This window comes from Lolium rigidum, chromosome 7 (assembly GCF_022539505.1).
Source record: "Lolium rigidum isolate FL_2022 chromosome 7, APGP_CSIRO_Lrig_0.1, whole genome shotgun sequence".
Taxonomy (NCBI): domain Eukaryota; kingdom Viridiplantae; phylum Streptophyta; class Magnoliopsida; order Poales; family Poaceae; genus Lolium; species Lolium rigidum.
Window position 1 is genome coordinate 127805514 of NC_061514.1, and position 17517 is coordinate 127823030.

Below are 17517 nucleotides of genomic sequence, written 5' to 3' on the forward strand. Positions count from 1 at the left end.
ATAATTTAGCACCTTTTTCTAGTGCAAGTTCGCACCTTCTAAATTATGATTAGTGGCTATTAACTTATACTACCTATCATATGTTGCAAACATATGACAACTAATTACATGGAATAGATCACACGTTAAGAATTATCATCAGGGAGGAAGCAATTACCATTATTTAATCGTATTGGCTATACACAAATGGTCTAATATTTAATGGTAAGAATTCTAATTCTTCGCAAATCATTTACAAGTTTTCCTATTTGCTTCATTTATGTTTGTTTATGGTTGTCTTTTCATCACACCGAGACTAGAGATCTATTTACGGAGGTTTTTACATGTTTCGAGCTAGTAGTGGAGCTATTTTGTCTCACATGGATGACAACGTAGTTTAAGGATGGATCCACAACTATTTTAGCCACTTGTAGAGTCTAGGTGTAAGCTTCTATGAATTGCGACAACCTGATGCTAACTTATCAGTTCAGAAAAATTTCTTCTATAAAAAAATCATTTGTTATAGGCAATTAAGCTTTAAATTATTTAACTGGCATAAATGCTAGAAAGAACCGTGTTTTGTATCAGGGACAATGCCTTACTAACTTAGACCTCGTTTGGCGCTAGAGTATTAGTGGGGATTATTCGTAGAAAACTCTAAATCTCCATTTATTTTAAATGCATGTTTGATGTTAGAGTATTGAGCGAGTTTAATCCTTGTTTATCCTCACTTTTTTCTAAATCTTAGTGTACTTTTTCAATTTTCAATACTCTATTCCTACCTAGTGGATTGGAGATGAGAGTTTGGCGGAAATTGAATAACCATAGGAATTTCACCCAATACTCTCTAATCCCCGCAAACATTCTAGTACCAAATAGTAAGACCTAACAAGCATCAGACGAATAACAATTTATCTTGAATCAGTCGACCGGTATCCATCTAACCACCAACTATCTCTTCCTCAGCTAGACTTTTCCAGTTTTCTTCTCCGTCGCTGCTGTGAGAGTAAATTACATATACATACCACTTTTGGGGCAGCGGTTGCGAGTAGGTACCAACACTGGTAATTTTTTCAAGTAAGTGCAACTTCTGGGGCAGTTCGTAACAGATTGAGCAACTCTGGCGTTAAACGAGAATTAAGCCGGCGGTCCCACATGTCATAGCAAACGTCCGTTAGGGCACGATTCAGCTCCATCTGTGGCCGTTACCACGATTCGGCTCCATCTCCGTTATTTCCCCCTTTTCTTTTTCGACCGATGGAGGAGGGCGATGGCGGCGGCAGCGGCGGCGGCTGGCCGGCGGAGGCGGCGGTGCTGGCGGCGGTGCTGGCGGACAAGGCGGAGTGTATGACGACGGGTTGGATGACCTGTGGCCGCCGGCGCACGTTGCGTCGGAGCATTTCCTTGCCCAGATGTGGGAGGACGACCCGGCGGCGAGCTCGACCAGGACAAGCAGCCACGCCGATGGAGGAGATGGGTAAGTTGCTCTACTCCATCTAGCCGCTGTTATGTATCTTCCTCTCAAGCCCTTAGGTCCAATTTTACTCATTTGGACATTTCTATTTGCTTTGTAGCCTAGACAGTGAAGTTTGGGATGTGAGGATACAATTTGAGGATGGTCAGGATATGCTAGAGAACCAAATTTGCCGTGATGACCTGACTTACATGAAACTAGTTTCAATGCTTGAGCCCCGTGGCTATGGATTTGGGGATTCTATGTACTTGTAGAATTCAAAGTGAAATGGAATTGGTTGAGAACAATGCTAAAATATATGAGCTGCTACTGCATTTTGATTCAACAAAGGTGTTAAACTTGACTTGCTAAGAGGGGAGTACATGGTGTTGATAAGAAATTAAAAAAAACGAAACAAGGCAAGCACATCGGGGATAATTGCTCTAGCATTATTACTTATTCATCTCCAATTGTGTTGGATTTCGGTGAGCCACCTGTGTATGCCGTGGATGAAGATGGTCAATTGTTTAATAGCCAAGTTGGTAGTAATAATCCTGTTGGGCAGGGGTTCACACAATCAAGCTCGGTTCTACGACGTCGATGAAGATGTTGAGCTGTCGGCTAGTGATGAGGATGCGGATGTGGGCACACATGATGCAGCATTTGACATGGGAGACTTAGCTGATTCGAGTTGAAATCGGGATGAAGGAAAAGGCTGAAGCCGATGAGATATTGGAGGAGATGAGAAAGCAAAAAGAGGATCCAATGTCACACTCGCCAAGGTGATACGAGATATTGAAGATTTGTTTGTAAGTGAAGAAGAAGCAGGTGCTGAACCATGTACCGAGGTGCCGTTGAAGAAAATGAAGCTACTCGTGAAGAGAAAAGGCCCCACTCGAAAGGTCACATTCAAGTGTTGTCGTCGAACATGTGCGAGACTTCATACCATTCGATGATGAGGACAAATGTCCCGGTTTTCTCGCTCGAAGATGATGATGATGGGTTTGAGCCATTGTCGATGATTCTACCTAAAGGAAGAAAGAGTAGAGCAAAGAAAAGGCCACCTAGGGTATGGTATGATGAGAGAAGGCTGCAAGCACATGAGCAACTAGCAGAGCACATGTGTTTTACAAATGTGGAGCAATTCAGAGATGCATTGGTCAACTTGCATATAGCACAAAGTAGGAATTTCAACTATCATCGAAACTCTGATGTTAGAGTAATTGCTGATTGCAAAAATAAGCCATCATGTCGTTTCTACATTACTGCATCAGAGATAAAAGGAGAGAAGACCTTTGTCATTAGGAAGATGAATCTTGAGCATACATGTGAGACGACAACAGATAGTTCTAGGGTTAGTGCAAAATGGCTTGCCGAAGGTATGAGAGTTTGTTCGGATCTGATCCTAATACGGGCATTCGGACATTGATTGATAAAGCAAAGTTGCACTATGGTGTCGACGTTCGAAGATGATGGCATACGGGGCTAAAAATCATGCGCTCGATGTCTGTCCTAGGTGATCACGAGAGCAATACTTCGGACCGAGAGATTGGGCACAAGCAGTGATCGATACAAATCCAGGTAGTCGGGTGATTGTGCAAACGAGTTATCCCTCCACCTTCTATGGAGAATCCACATCCAGGTCCAACATTCCATGGTCTTTTCTTCTGCTTAAATGGAACCAAAGAAGGATTCCTAAAAGGGTGCAGGCCATTCATAGGTACCGCATTTGCTCTTCTCACTGTTCTTGTATTGCTAATTTGCTATACTATTGCATTTGTTCATAGGATGATGTGAACAATTGTTTGTAATGCGAGGATTGGATGGTTGCTTTATCAAACTCTGCATCGGTGCCCAAATACTAGCTGCAACCAGCCGAGATGGAAATAACAACATGTTCCCTATTGCCTTCGCGATCGTCCCAAAAGAGGACACATCCAATTGGTGTTGGTTTCTGACTCAGCTGAAATATGCTTTGGGAGGAGAACAAGGAGAATTTGGTCCTTACACAATTATGTCTGATAGGCAAAAGGTTAGTCCTATTTGTCTTACCTCATATGCTAGTCTTACCTCATATGTCATGGTAGTGTTACTGAAACTGCAAATTGTTATATAAATGGACAGGGGCTTCTCAAAGCAGTGACCCAAGTGTTCCCTTCGCTCACCAAAGATATTGTCTAAGACACATTTATGCAAACTTTCAAACGGCTGGATTCGGGGGGAAGATCCGAAGAAATGCATGGATAGAGCCAGCTATGCATACCATAAGGATCGGTTTGAGGCTGCAATGGAGACTTTAAAAGTGGAGAGTGAAGAGGCTTGGAAATGGCTGAGTCAGATCCCACCCCACACATGGGCACGACATGCATTCGACACCAACTGCAAGACTGACCTAGTTGTTAACAACCTGAGTGAGGTGTTTAACAGATATATCTTGGATGTTAGGAAGAAGCCGATAAGAACAATGCTTGTTGGTATAAAGAACAAGTTAATGGTTAGGAATCATGAGAAGAGGGTTGGTGGAGAAACTGCTAGGTGGATGATCACACCACATTTCATGGAGCAGCTAGAGCTAGCCAAGAAGTACTCCAGGCCTTGCACACCAAGAATTTCAGGGACTGATCTGTGGGAAGTGACTAATGGAAAAGGTGATCAGATACATGCTGTTGATTTGGCAGCTAGAACATGTGGATGCAGGAGATGGGATGTCACAGGGCTCCCTTGTAATCATGCTTGTAGTGCTATAATCAAGGCCAAGCAAAAACCAGAGGACTATGTGAGCAAATTCTTCATGAAACCCATGTACATTGAAGCATTCAAGCCTATGATTTTCCCTGTGCCTGGGCAGCATGACTGGCCAAAGACTGATTCTCCGGACATCGTCCCTCCCGATTTCAAGATCACTAGAGGGAGAAAGGCAGAGAAGAGGAGAAAGGGAAAGTTTGAGAAGCCCAAAGCTAAAGATACTTCTAGGATGGGGACAATAACCTGCTCAAACCGCAAATTGCAGGGCCACAAGTACACCACGGTTGCACTACGCCGTTGAGGCCTCGATCTACTTGTTAGAAAGAATAAACATGTGGTTAGTAAATTGTAGCCCAACTCTGCTAGTTATTTGTTTTTTTACCTATGAACTTGCTTTCCTAACTATGACTTGCAACTTGTAGGCCAATAGTGGTGCTGGACCAAGTGATGCTGCTGCTCTCGGAGCAAGTGTCTGCTGCTCCTGGACCAATCGCTATCGCTTGCTGCTCCTGGAGCAAGTGCTGCTGCATCTCCTGGACCAAGTGCTGCTGCTGCACCTGGACCAAGTGCTGCTGCTGCTCCTACAGCAAGTGCTGCTGCTGCTCCTACAGCAAGTGCTGCAGGTGGAGGAAGTGCTGCTGCTCGTCGTCGTCATGTTGCTACTTCTGCTTCTACAGCTTGTAGCACTGCCCCACCAAGCAAGACCACCAAGCAAGAGCTGCATTTGCTCCACCAAGATCTACTACACCATCGACGGAATCGAATACGAATCCGGCTATCCAGCGTACAAAAGGACAAGGACATGGGCTTATATGAACTGTGGTTATGTTGACCAAGATCAAGATGCTGGCCCGAGATCAAGATGCTGGCCCTTCTTACTGAGTGCTGAATGAACTGTGTTGTACTACTGCTTATTTTGGTTGTACTGATGACTTATGGTGCATATGCATGGTGCTCCATTTGATGACTTGTTATATTGTACTGAATTATGACTTCCCAGTACACAAATGGTGCTCCATTTGATGTTTTCATGAATTACTAGTTAATTTGTGATCAATTGTGCCTTGGCAGTATAGAAATGGAGCTCCAGTTCTTGCTTTGATGACTTATGCTTTGTCAGTTCATGAATTACTTGCTATATGTGATGAATGATGCCTATTTCATGAATTATGGTGCTCCAGGTCATGAATTACTTGCTATATTTCATGAATGATGCCTATTTCATGAATTATGGTGCTCCGAGTCATGAATTACTTGCTATATTTCATGAATTATGGTGCTCCAGTTCTTGCTACATTTGCAGTACAGAAATGGTGCTCCAGGTCATGAATTACTTGCTATATTTCATGAATTATGGTGCTCCAGTTCTTGCTACATTTGCAGTACAGAAATGGTGCTCCAGTTCTTACAAACTCCGGCGACCATAAATGGGCGGCGCCGCCGTGCCGATTCTAACTCCGGCGACCATAAATGGGCGGCGCCGCCGGCGACAACATGTTCCAGACAACAATTCAATAGTTGCACAGAACAATTCAAAGACAGGCAAATTCAGTTAAGCCAAGAATAATTCAGAGCTCACAGCAATAGTAAAACAAAGTGCCAGTACTTCCATTACATGATAACATCAAACTAGTTCCATCTAGTACATAATTCAGCACTACATAGTACTTCCATTACATGCTAACATACTTCACCAAGGCACAAAGTAGTAAATTATTACATGCAAACAACTCATTCTCCACAAATCTCAGCTATCTTCTTCATCTTATCCTTCAGAGCATGGGATTGCTTCAGGAGTTCTGCAACATAGTACTCTAGCCTCTTCTTTTCCTCCTTCAAAGTTGAGCATTCATCATCCGTCTTGGGCCTCTTTGCCGACTCATGCTCCGACCTCTTCTTTTCTTCCCTCAATGATATCACTTCTTGCTCTGCCTTCTCTCTCTTTGCCACTTCAAGCTCAAGGTCATGAGAAGTTATCTCCGACACATACTCCGAGCATTGCCCACTTGCTTGTGCAACTCCATATTCTTCTTCTCCAACTCTTTTTCTCGTAATGTCGGTTGGTAATTCCTAGTGGCATACTCCACATTACCATGTATCCTACTGTCCCTCTCTTCATCATGCATGGCCCAAAGCTTGACCAAACTCCTCTGCGAGTGGAGGTGGCCATGGCCCATCTACCCACTCAACCTTGTCACACATTTCCTCATCCTATAATATCAATCAAAATCCATCAACAATTATACTAAATTATATGAAGGCGGTAGCTATATCCATCAACAAAATTGCATGTAAATACTAAAAAGGCAGTAGCTATATCCATCTTGTTATCCTAAATAGGCGTAGCTATGTCCATTATATTAAATTGCTTACAAATCTGGTCATAACAAACTAAGCATTGGTCATATGAAATTATGCTACTATATTGTGCTACATTCTCTGGTTATAGTACTATATTCTCTGGTCATACTATATTGTGCTACATAGACATAAGAAATTGCAATGGGCATACTATATTCTCTATATATCAATGGCTATATAAAAAAGGCATTACAGTTCCCAACCTTGCATCCACAAGCCAGAAATCTCCTGCCCGTGTTCTCTCCTTCGAAGCAAACCAACCTGTACATTGGCATATCATGGTTGCACCTCAAATCGCAATCGTCGTACCCGGTGAACTCGGTGTCCAGAATTGTTTCTGGTATCTAAGAGAAGGAACAGGCAGGCAAGATCTAAGCTTCAATCGACTGGTCTTTGATTCAATCGATAAATCCCAAATCGTAGAAACCCTAACCCTTATCAGTGAACAGGGAGGCAAAATCTTACCGGCTTGCGAGGGCTGAGGCCGTGGCCATAGTCGAAATCGGACAGCAGGCTGTCCTCGCTGCTCTCTCCGTCATTCCACGACGGCATTGCGACGGCGAGGCGCGGCGGCGTTCGTCCTGGCGGCGCGGCGGCGTTCGACCGGAGCGAGAAGAGAGAGAGAGGTGGCACGAGCGCGTCAAGCCGGTCGAGTCGCACTCGGTCGACCGAGCCTCTTATCTGCTCTTGCCCTAACGGCCACGCACACGGACGTTTGCTATGACATGTGGGACCGCCGGCTTAATTCTCGTTTAACGCCAGAGTTGCTCAATCTGTTACGAACTGCCCCAGAAGTTGCACTTACTTGAAAAAATTACCAGTGTTGGTACCTACTCGCAACCGTTGCCCCAAAAGTGGTATGTATATGTAATTTACTCCTGCTGTGATGCTCTGAATGCGGCTGAAACTTGTGTCCTACGGTCCATCACCACCTAGATCTGCCCCGAGGCGGGGTTCTTGGGAGCTCGATGAGCAGCCAGGGATTCGGTCCGGGGAGCCCCAAGTCCTTCCGCTACCCTAGAGCCGACTACGATCTCGAGTCCGGGATCCCCCGCAAGCCCCGCAAGCCCAAGAACTCGCATCTCGACGCCCCCGCGCCCCTAAGCTCCGCGCTCATGAAGATCCGCTACTTCTACGAGGCGCACCCCGTCGCGGTCGCCCTCATCCTGCTCTCCTTCGGCCTCAGCGTCCTCATCCTCCTGTCCGTGTACGAGACCCGGTTCAGGACGATGCGGGCCGGCGGCGGTGAGGTCGGGGCCTACCCATTTCCGGCCCTCCGCAACCTCGTCATGGTGGCCGGCCATTCGGTTTACACCAGCGCCAGCTGCGGGAAGCTGGACCGCGAGGATTCCTGGTTCTTGGAGCCGTACCAGAGGCACCCCGGCCAGGCAGCCACGTTCTTGGAGCATATCAAGGAGGGCGTGGAGATCGCGGCGCGGGATCAGGACGCGCTCCTGCTGTTTAGCGGCGGGGAGACGAGGAAAGATGCAGGGCCGAGGAGCGAGGCGCAGAGTTACTGGGCTATTGCAGAATCGAAAGGCTGGTATGGTGAGTTTCAGGTTACTTCAACATACTTCCTCGTGTTCTTTAGTAGCATTATTATTGGCACAATAGGATTTTATAATGTGTTGCTGACTAGTGTTTTTGGCAGCTATTAATCATATCTATCCTGAACTTAAACCTGCAATGCCTGTATGTTATGTGCAATTTCTTCTGAGTTATGACCACTACGCACTCAGTATCTCTTATAAAATGCAAAACAAACATCATGCTTGTTTTAGGTTCTGAATATATATGTTGACCCATCTTCATGATATAAGAATTAGTAGTTGTGTGGATGTAAGTAGATAAAATGGATGTAGAAAACCTCATCAATAGGAAGCTGTTTCATATTCTGTACATGCCCTGATGAGTTCTCTGGTTGTGTCGAAATAATAGTTCAGCTCATAAATCCATCTATGAAACATGGATAGTCAGAATGGAGGATCAAAGAGGTCAATGCTTGCTAAACTTTAGAGTGTTTACTTTCTCATCTCAGTGTATTATCACCTTTGTTCATGCACCCATTTTGAGTTTGTTACTTGTTCTGGCAACAATCTGTAAAAAACCTTGTCACTCTTTGTATGTACCTGCACAGGAAATGATGATAGTGTAAGGAGCCGGGCACTCACCGAGGAGCATGCACGAGATAGTTTTGAAAATCTCCTATTTAGCGTTTGCCGTTTCAGAGAACTCACTGGAACATATCCACAAAATATAACTGTGAGTATTTTTCTTGTTGAGACTTAATGCTGAAACCTTTTTTCACATATATCTTGTTGATAATGCCTTTTTCTGGACTTCCAATAAACTCTTAAACTTCTGATTGCTTGTTGATCCGTAACTCTGAACATTTTATTGCTTAGGTCGTAAGCTATGACTTTAAAGAAGAAAGGTTCGCACAATTGCATCGATCTGCACTTGGATTCCCAGAAGGAAGGTTCTTCTTCTCAGGCACCCCAGCTACACCTGCAGCAAAGGAGGCAGCTTTGAAAGGTGAAGCCTCTGTCAGGTCTCAGTTCCAAGAAGATCCATATGGATGCCTTGGTTCTCTTCGTGTAAAGAAGCTCAAGAGAGACCCATTTCACCGTACCATTCCATACCCCAATGGCTGCCCTGAATTGAAGGGTTTGTTCTCCTATTGTGGTATGGTGCCATACACTGGGAACCTTCCTTGGACTAACTAGCGGAGAAGGACACAATGTTTGGATCAAACTTCTACCCTCACTGTAAAATCCAAGCATTCTTGTTTTGCCCCAGATTCTAAGCTGACATAATAGATATTCCAAATTCCTTTCTTATGTGCGAGGGAGAAGAAGATCTAAGCTACACTAGTTAGATTGTTTTCGGAATGGAATCAGATCACATGTTCAGTATATATAGTTTTTTTTCTTCTTTTACTTCTATGAGGTCTCCACTGAAAACTGTGAATTTGTTCGTACACATGCTCTGTACAACTAGCAGTAGAAGCAATGAATTTAGAGATTGTAATTGCAGCTTGAACTGCATCCATGGTAAACTGGAAATCTCATGGACATGTATGAATATGATATCCTGGTATTCTTCCAAGTCTAAATGAGGGTTTTTGATTTTTGAGGCAGGATCTACAAATTCTCTTGGTTATTTTCTTGCCCGTGCGATTTTATTTTTTTATTGTAAGTTTTGTAACAGTTTGCTAGTGTGTACAAGCGAGAGTGAAGCTTGCATATAATTAATGGAGTGAGATGGCATAGATGTAGCGACCTCTACAATTCGTTTTCTTTGGAGGTAAGAATACGCGATTTATATTGTAACAATTGTTTCGTTCTTCCTTTCCAATAATACCCTTTTGAATGTGTGCTGCCATTTTGGTATCTTCATTGATCAAGTTGAGACTAGCCAACTGATTATTATCGCATCTAAAAAAAACTGATTATTATCGAGTAAGGTTAGACCATCTCCCCAAACCGCGCCGGATTAAGCGTTTGGGGGACGTGTTTCGTTCGTGCCGCGTTTAGGGACGTCGCTCCCCAGCCGCGTCCCCCAAACGCCGCCCCAAACATTAAAAATACTTTTTTTTTGGCATTTTAATTTTAATTTTCACAAACTAATACATAATTGGGAACGTGGTTTACACGAAGACATAATTTGGAATATGGTTTTCCACAAACTAATACTCCCTTCGTTCCTTTATATAGTGCCTATAGATTTTCGGCATTTGTTTCAGAATATAAGGTTGTAGCTTAGCTTTTTTTGAATTACCCCTCCCCGTTCAGCTCCCAAATTGTTCAGCTCCCAAAAATTGTTATGTTAAGTTAGAAAGATATGGATTTACCAAATTTTACGGTGATCTCAAATCATTCAGCAAGGGGTCTTGTGTAAAAAATACTCTTGCGCTAATTTCCGTGCCAAAAAACAATAGACACTATAGAATGAAACAGAGGGAGTACATAGTTTGAACCATGATGGACACAAATATAAAATATTGCAAAAAAACTAAACCTAACTAGACCGTGCATCGAATGTTTCGTGTGTTCGCTGCCAAGAAAGAACACACGAGGGCACACCCAGTCATCCAAACTGGAAAATCCAGATGGTGACGGTGCCCTTGTTGGTTCTACGGAGGAAGAATAGACAGATACCTCCGTGCGCGTATTCGCTGCGAAGAAACAACACTCTTAATCAGTCGTCCTCCTCGTCGGTGCTGTCGCCGTGGTAGTTCCGGCGGCAGCGCGTCTCGTCGAAGACCTTGACGCTCATGTCACTGTCGCCAAAGTAGGAGAACAGGAGGACGAAGCCGGCTTCGAGACTGTGGTGGCGCACGAACTTCTCCTAGCCGATGTGGATGTACATCTTGCCGCGCGCGTCGTAGATCACGTCGACGATCCGCCGGTAGTAGCCGCACGAAGCCTCCCGCAGATGCATCGTGCCCGGGCGGTCGTCGCCGGCGACGTAGGCGGCGAAGGAGCCCGGCAGCCTCTGGATGCCACGTGGGTCGCCCTTGAGGACGAGGACGAACTCGAACATCACGCCCGCCTCCACGTCCATCTCCGACGATGAAGACGACGGCGTGGCAGGCGACGGTGAGCGTGCACCTCCGCCGCAGCCACGACCACGACCACGACCGCGAGCTCGGCTTCCGCCTCTCCCAGCCATGGCGTCGACTCTTGTTGAGATGGTGGCGGCTAGGGTTGGGGAGAGAGGCGCTAGGGTTTGTGTGTGAGCGGGACGATGAGAGACGACCCTTTTTATAGGCCGGAGGGAGGCGGGGGAGCGGTGGCGCTCATTAACGCCGACACGTAGAGCTAGGCGCGACGAGACGCGTCGCTGCGCCTCTGCGGGAACTGCACCGTCGCTGCGAGCCAATAACTTCCGTCGCGGTAGGCGACGGTTAGGTTAAAATTTATTGTACCACTGACGGATCGGGCCCGTGTCGCTTCGCCTCGCTTTTTGGTGGTCCGGCGTCCCCGATGCGTCCCCTGTGGGACGGAGACGGGCTCGGGGCACCGGACACCGTATCGGAGCGCGTATCCGGCGCGCGCACTCTTAGTTTCAGCGACCGCTGTTCTATGTCTAGATTTGACACATCGATAAGTTCCTCCACTCACAGATCCCCGACTGGAGATGCTCTTAGTCTGTTTTTTCCCAAGGAGGGCCGCTTCCGCGCTTTGTTCCCCGCTGAGCCTCCAGAGCCTCCAACCACAACGTGAGAGAAAGGGGTTGAGATTTATTAATTTTGATTTTTGAGTGGTGCCAGTGAATCACTGAGGCTCCGATCGAGGGACTAAACAAAGAATCGCGGCCCAATCCGGTTCGAAGAGGCACCACTTAACTTCACATCTATGCAGATTAACAACAAGCACAAGACTAACAGAGGCTGCACCAAGATCCAGCCGGTTCAAAGGGAGGAAGCGGGGCCTCTTCCCAAACGTCGAGCGAGCCCCAAATTGCAGATCCATGCGTCTCTCCAGTTCAAGGTGCATCCATAATTTCTGTGGCTTCCGGCCAGTCAGCTTCTGGTGCTTAAATTTATATTTGGGACAATTTTGCGTCCATATATAGTTCCGCTCATCTTGTTATTAATTCTTCTTTTGTTCTGAGAAATGCAAAATCTTCCACCCGGTACCATCATATCAGATACAGAACTTGACGCAGGATGCTGATATAAGGATCCATGGGGCTAGCCCGTCGATATGTACTTAAAACTAAAGACGGAGATGCCATAACTTCAGTTCAATTTTTTTGCAGCGCAAATTGTTGAAGCTGTGGTGATGGCGATTGTCCTGGCTGCATTTGCATCCTACATAAGTCACTTGATAACGCAAGTGGCAGAAAAAGAGCTAGGGATGCTTCTAGGTGTCCATCACGAGATCCAACAGATGGGGGTTAAGCTTCATGATCTCACGAACTTCCTCACCGATGCCGACAGGAGGCGCATCACTGACAAGAGAGTGCAAGCCTGGGTCAACGAGCTCAAGCACGTCATGTATGATGCTGCCAACATCCTCGACCTCTGCCAGCTCAAAGCCATGGAGCAGGGTCCACCATCCGCAGCCTGCATGAAGTGCTTCAACCCTCTGGTTTTCTGTCTGCGGAATCCTCTCTATGCCCACGACATTGGCAGCCGCATCAAGTCACTCAACCAGAGGCTTGACACCATCAATGCGCGAAGTGAAACCTTCAGCTTTGCTAACCTTGGGTCCTATGAGGACCGTGGCAACATGGTGGCCGTGAATGGCAACAACGACCGCGAGACATCCGGGGAGCTCGACTTGTCAGGCGTGGTCGGGGAGAAGATAGAAGAACAAACAAGAAGATTGGTGGAGATCATGCTGACACAAAGGAGAGGTAACAGCAACATCATAGTTGTCGCCATTGTGGGGGTCGGTGGGATCGGCAAGACCACCCTTGCACAGAAGGTCTTCAATGACGAGGCCATCCGAAGTGAGTTTGACAAGAAAATATGGTTGAGCGTTAACCAGGAATTCGACAAGGCTGAGCTGCTCAGGACAGCTATCACCCTTGCTGGAGGAGACCATCGTGGTGAAAAAGCATTGGCTGTGCTTCAGCCAGCACTTGCCGCTACACTGAAAGCGAATAAGATATTGCTGGTGATGGATGATGTTTGGAACCAGAGAGCATGGGAGGTTGTACTCAAAATTCCCTTGGTCAATGCTGCTGCTCCAGGAAGCTGCATCCTCATCACCACTAGATATGAAACAGTTGCCCGAGGGATGACAGCTGAGGAGCCTTACCACCACATTGATAAATTAGAGGATGAAGATGCCTGGTCATTGCTTAAGAAGCAGGTACTAAGCAATTAACACTAACCTCTGAATCAGGCGAACGGTTTATGTCACTTTATTTTTATTAACACAATTAGCTAGTTATTAACTCTATTGGTTGGTCCCTTACTCCCTTGAACTGCACATTTGCAGGCAATCTCAAGTGAGATAGATGAGTCTGAGATTGAGAAGTTGAAGAATATTGGATTCAAAATTTTAGCAAAATGTGGTGGTTTGCCGCTTGCTGTCAAAGTAATGGGCGGACTCTTGCACCAGAGGGGGACGCTATGCCGTGACTGGGAGCAGGTTTTGGATGATTCCGCATGGTCACTATCTGAAATGCCCCAAGAGCTCAACTATGCAGTATACCTGAGTTATGAAGATTTGCCTCCTTATCTTAAGCAGTGCTTTCTATTCTACTCCCTTCTTCCCAAGGGTCAAAAGTTTGATGTTTTTGATGTTGTTGGCATGTGGATTAGTGAAGGATTTATTTATGGGAACTCAAATGACTTAGAAGAACTGGGAATGCATTACTATAAGGAGCTAATATCGAGGAACCTGATAGAGCCAGATTCTGTTAATCTATGGATTGGCAGCATGCATGATGTTGTTCGCTCATTTGCTCAATATGTGGCTAGAGGTGAAGCACTCACAGCTCAGAACGGAGAAACTGATACTAATAGTAAGCTCAGTTCACAAAAGTATCTTCAGTTGTCGATAGAAAACAATGGATTACAATCAGGGGTTTTAGAGTGGAGATCTTTACAAGGGCAGAAATCACTGAGAACTTTAATCTCAATTGGGAAAATCAATATGAAGCCTGGTGATTCGTTCGTTACTTGTTCTAATCTGCGTACTTTGCATATAGAATCTATGAATGTAGCTGCATTGGTTGAATCTTTACATGAACTCAAGCACCTGAGGTATTTGGCCCTAATAAAGACTGATATATCTGCACTTCCAAGGAATATTGCCAAGATGAAATTATTGCAGTACATTAGCGTCAGAGGATGTGAAAGTTTGGTTAAACTTCCTGATAGCATCGTGAAACTTGGTCATCTGAGGATTCTTAACCTTGCTGGCATAAGTAAAGATGCCAATATTCCTAGAGGGTTCTGTGAGTTGACAAGTATGAGGAGACTAGGTGGGTTTCGAGCCCGCATGAATGGTGACTGGTGCAGTTTGGAAGAGTTGGGGCCTCTTTCTCAGCTTAGGCTTCTTGCAATTAGTGACTTGGAGAATGTATCTATTGCTTCATACGCCGCAAATGCTAGGATTGGTGAAAAGAAGCATCTTACGGAAATGCTCCTTTCCTGCGCTAGCAGACTGGGGAATGATGGGCTGGTCAAAGAGAAAGAAGGAGTCCCTGAGGAAGAACAGCAACAAATCCAGAAGGTGTTTGATGAGCTCTGCCCTTCTACAAGATTAGAATATCTTAATATCAATGGGTATTTTGGCCAGCGGCTCCCAAGGTGGATGTTGGCAGAAGCGACACCCCTTAACAACTTGCAGTTTCTAAGGATGTATGACCTAGCTTGTTGCACCCAACTTTCTGATGGCCTGTGTCAACTCCCCTATTTACAGGTCATTCAGATCTCCCGTGCTCCATCCATCAAGCTTGTTGGTCCTGGATTCGTGCATCCTTCCCGGGCAGCAACCTCATTTCCTAGATTGCAAAAGATGGGCTTGGAGGGACTGGTGGGCTGGGAGGAGTGGCACTGGGAGGAGCATGTGCAAGCCATGCAAAATTTGAAGGATCTTCGGCTCAATCGCTGCAAATTGAAGCGTGTTCCTCCTGGCCTTGTCTCCCATGCGAGGGCTCTGAGAACGTTGATTGTATCCTGGGTCCAGCACCTCAGCTCACTTGATAAGTTTGCTTCCCTTGTTGAGCTTCAAGTGTCTCACAACCCCGACCTGCGGAGGATCACTAATCTTCCCAATCTGCAGAAGCTTGTTATCAACAGCTGCCCAAAGATGGAAGTGCTGGAGGGTGTTCCTGCACTCCAGAGGCTGGTGCTGGAGGATTACCTCATGGAAAAGCTCCCAGATTACATGAGAGATATAAAGCCAAGGCATTTGCAGCTAGACTGCAGGCCATGGCTGCTCACTTCAGTAGCTGCAGGACAATCTGGCCCTGAGTGGGATAAGTTCAGCCATGTTGAGCATGTGAAGGCATACGCACATCATGGAAGTGACAGAAGGAAATGGTACGTCATGTACACAAGAGATCACTGCAACTTGGAGTCAAATATTAGCCACTCTACCGTATTTGGAGGTATGTTAAGCACACATGTTTTGTCTTAATTTATTCAGGTAGACCATGCCAATTTAGTTTGTTTATTATTTTTCCTCCTTTCATTCATATATGATAATGTTTGAATGTATTTCGTACCTTTAAACTTTGCTCGAGTGTGTCATTTCAGCGTGTAGATATTCATGGTTGTGATGCCAGCATATATATGCAGGTGGAAGGCAAGCTAGAGAGTAGAGAACTTTGATCATATCCTGGCTCTAGCAAAAAAAAAAAACCTGGAAAAAAAGAGAGTAGAGATACCTCTTAGTTCCTCTATAGAAACTTCATAGATATTAATTTAAATGTGATTTCTGGAGTCTATTTTAATACTGTTAGAGTATAGCTCTTGCCTTGCAAGTTATGTATTATTTCTTCTCGTGCAGGAACCTTTTCATCTTCTATGATCGATGCACAAGCACTTGGGTCTGTCTTGAAAATGAGAAGCAACTTCAGCTACATCTGCAGCTTGGTGAGTGTGCCATTTTTGGAAGATAATATGATGGTAAGGGATCAGACCCTGGATGATGGGAGGGGGCTATCTTTAGAAGATCAGGTAGCCATTGCTCTGAGAGTGTTAAGCTCTGGTGAGTCACTAGAGACCATTGGATCTGCTGTTGGTATGAACCGGTCCACCGTCTCGCTGGTAACTTGCAGGTTTGCTAGTTACTTGTGTGAGCGAGCAAACCACCACTTGCACTGGCCAGCCTCAGGTGAAATGGAGGAGATCAAATCGAAAGTTTGACAAGATCCATGGCCTTACAAACTGCTGCGGTGTTGTAGACACAGTTCGCATCGCAGTTCCCCTTCTGTCAGCTGAAGCAAACAGCGACCATGAGAAGAACGACGGTATGCTAATACAAGTCGTCGTTGATCCAGATTTGAGGTTCACAAACATTTGGTTTGGATTGTCAAGTAGCATGAACCAGTCGAGCATTTTGCACGGGTCTGGTCTCTTTGAGCTTTGCGAGAAGGGCGAGTGGCTGAATGGGAGCAAGCTGAAGGTATCAGATGGTTCAGAAGTTGGGGAATACATAATTGGTGATGCAGAATACCCTCTTCTTCCTTGGCTCCTCACACCCTACCAGGAGAATGACCTCCCAGATTCGAAAGCAGATTTCAATACGAGACACTCCACAGCCAGAAACGTCGCCCTGAGGGCGCTGGCAAGGTTCAAAGACACTTGGAAGTTCCTGCAGGAAAAAATGTGGCGTCCGAACAACGGAGATGAGATGTTTCGGATAATCGACGCGTGCTGCATTTTGCATAACATAGTGATAGACATGGAGAAGGGTGCAGGCATGCCGACCGATGTGGAGGTGAATTACAGTCGGCAACTGCGCCAGCTAGCAGATGAGAACGCCGTCAGGGCGAGGGATAGTCTGTCCCACCACTTGATCAGTAGGTTTACGGAAACATGAGGTAAATTATAACAACAGGTTCATCTTAATTTTCTCTACTAGTTGCTCTCTCCATTAATTTGCTATATTTTTTTTTCATCCTATAGTAGTCGACCATGTGAATGAAGAGGAGAAACGGGAAGTAGCTTCATCTGGCTTCCGGGGGTAAAGAGAAGGAAAAGACAGCACATTCACTGGTTTTAGGGGATAAACATGAAAGGAAGCACACAAAAGAACATGAGATAAAGGTGGACTATGCTCTCTCCTCTTTGATTGGTTGTACCGTACACCTTGGTTTCTTTTTCTAACTATAAAAGCAGCACATCGACCTGTGCACCTGCATGGCTGGAAATTTCTATACTTTTAAAATTACTTTGTAAAACCATGATACAATTTAAGATATTATTAACTCTTTAAATATGGTTTGTAAACATGAATAAAGGGCGTACCCGGTGCTTAAAGCTTTTAACATTACTTTGTAAAACC

General features: G+C 45.4%; 1 protein-coding gene and 1 pseudogene across 1 annotated transcript; both read left to right on the forward strand.

Annotated features, from left to right (window-relative positions):
* The first annotated feature begins 896 nt into the window (after positions 1 to 896).
* LOC124674631 (uncharacterized protein C57A10.07-like) lies at positions 897 to 9671 on the forward strand. Its single transcript, XM_047210674.1, has 4 exons — positions 897 to 972; positions 7423 to 8086; positions 8676 to 8800; positions 8944 to 9671. Exons 2-4 carry the CDS (start codon positions 7507 to 7509, stop codon positions 9262 to 9264), a joined length of 1026 nt encoding a protein of 341 aa, XP_047066630.1. The 5' UTR covers positions 897 to 972; positions 7423 to 7506; the 3' UTR covers positions 9265 to 9671.
* A 1970-nt stretch (positions 9672 to 11641) lies between these two features.
* Positions 11642 to 17369, forward strand: LOC124674024 (annotated as a pseudogene).
* The last annotated feature ends 148 nt before the right edge of the window (positions 17370 to 17517 follow it).

Coding starts and splice junctions, on each gene's coding strand:
- LOC124674631 (XM_047210674.1), top strand. CDS start 7,507: ATGAGCAGCCAGGGATTCGGTCCGGGGAGCCCCAAGTCCTTCCGCTAC. Junction 8,087..8,675: donor AGAATCGAAAGGCTGGTATG/GTGAGTTTCAGG, acceptor GTACCTGCACAG/GAAATGATGATAGTGTAAGG. Junction 8,801..8,943: donor CATATCCACAAAATATAACT/GTGAGTATTTTT, acceptor TTTATTGCTTAG/GTCGTAAGCTATGACTTTAA.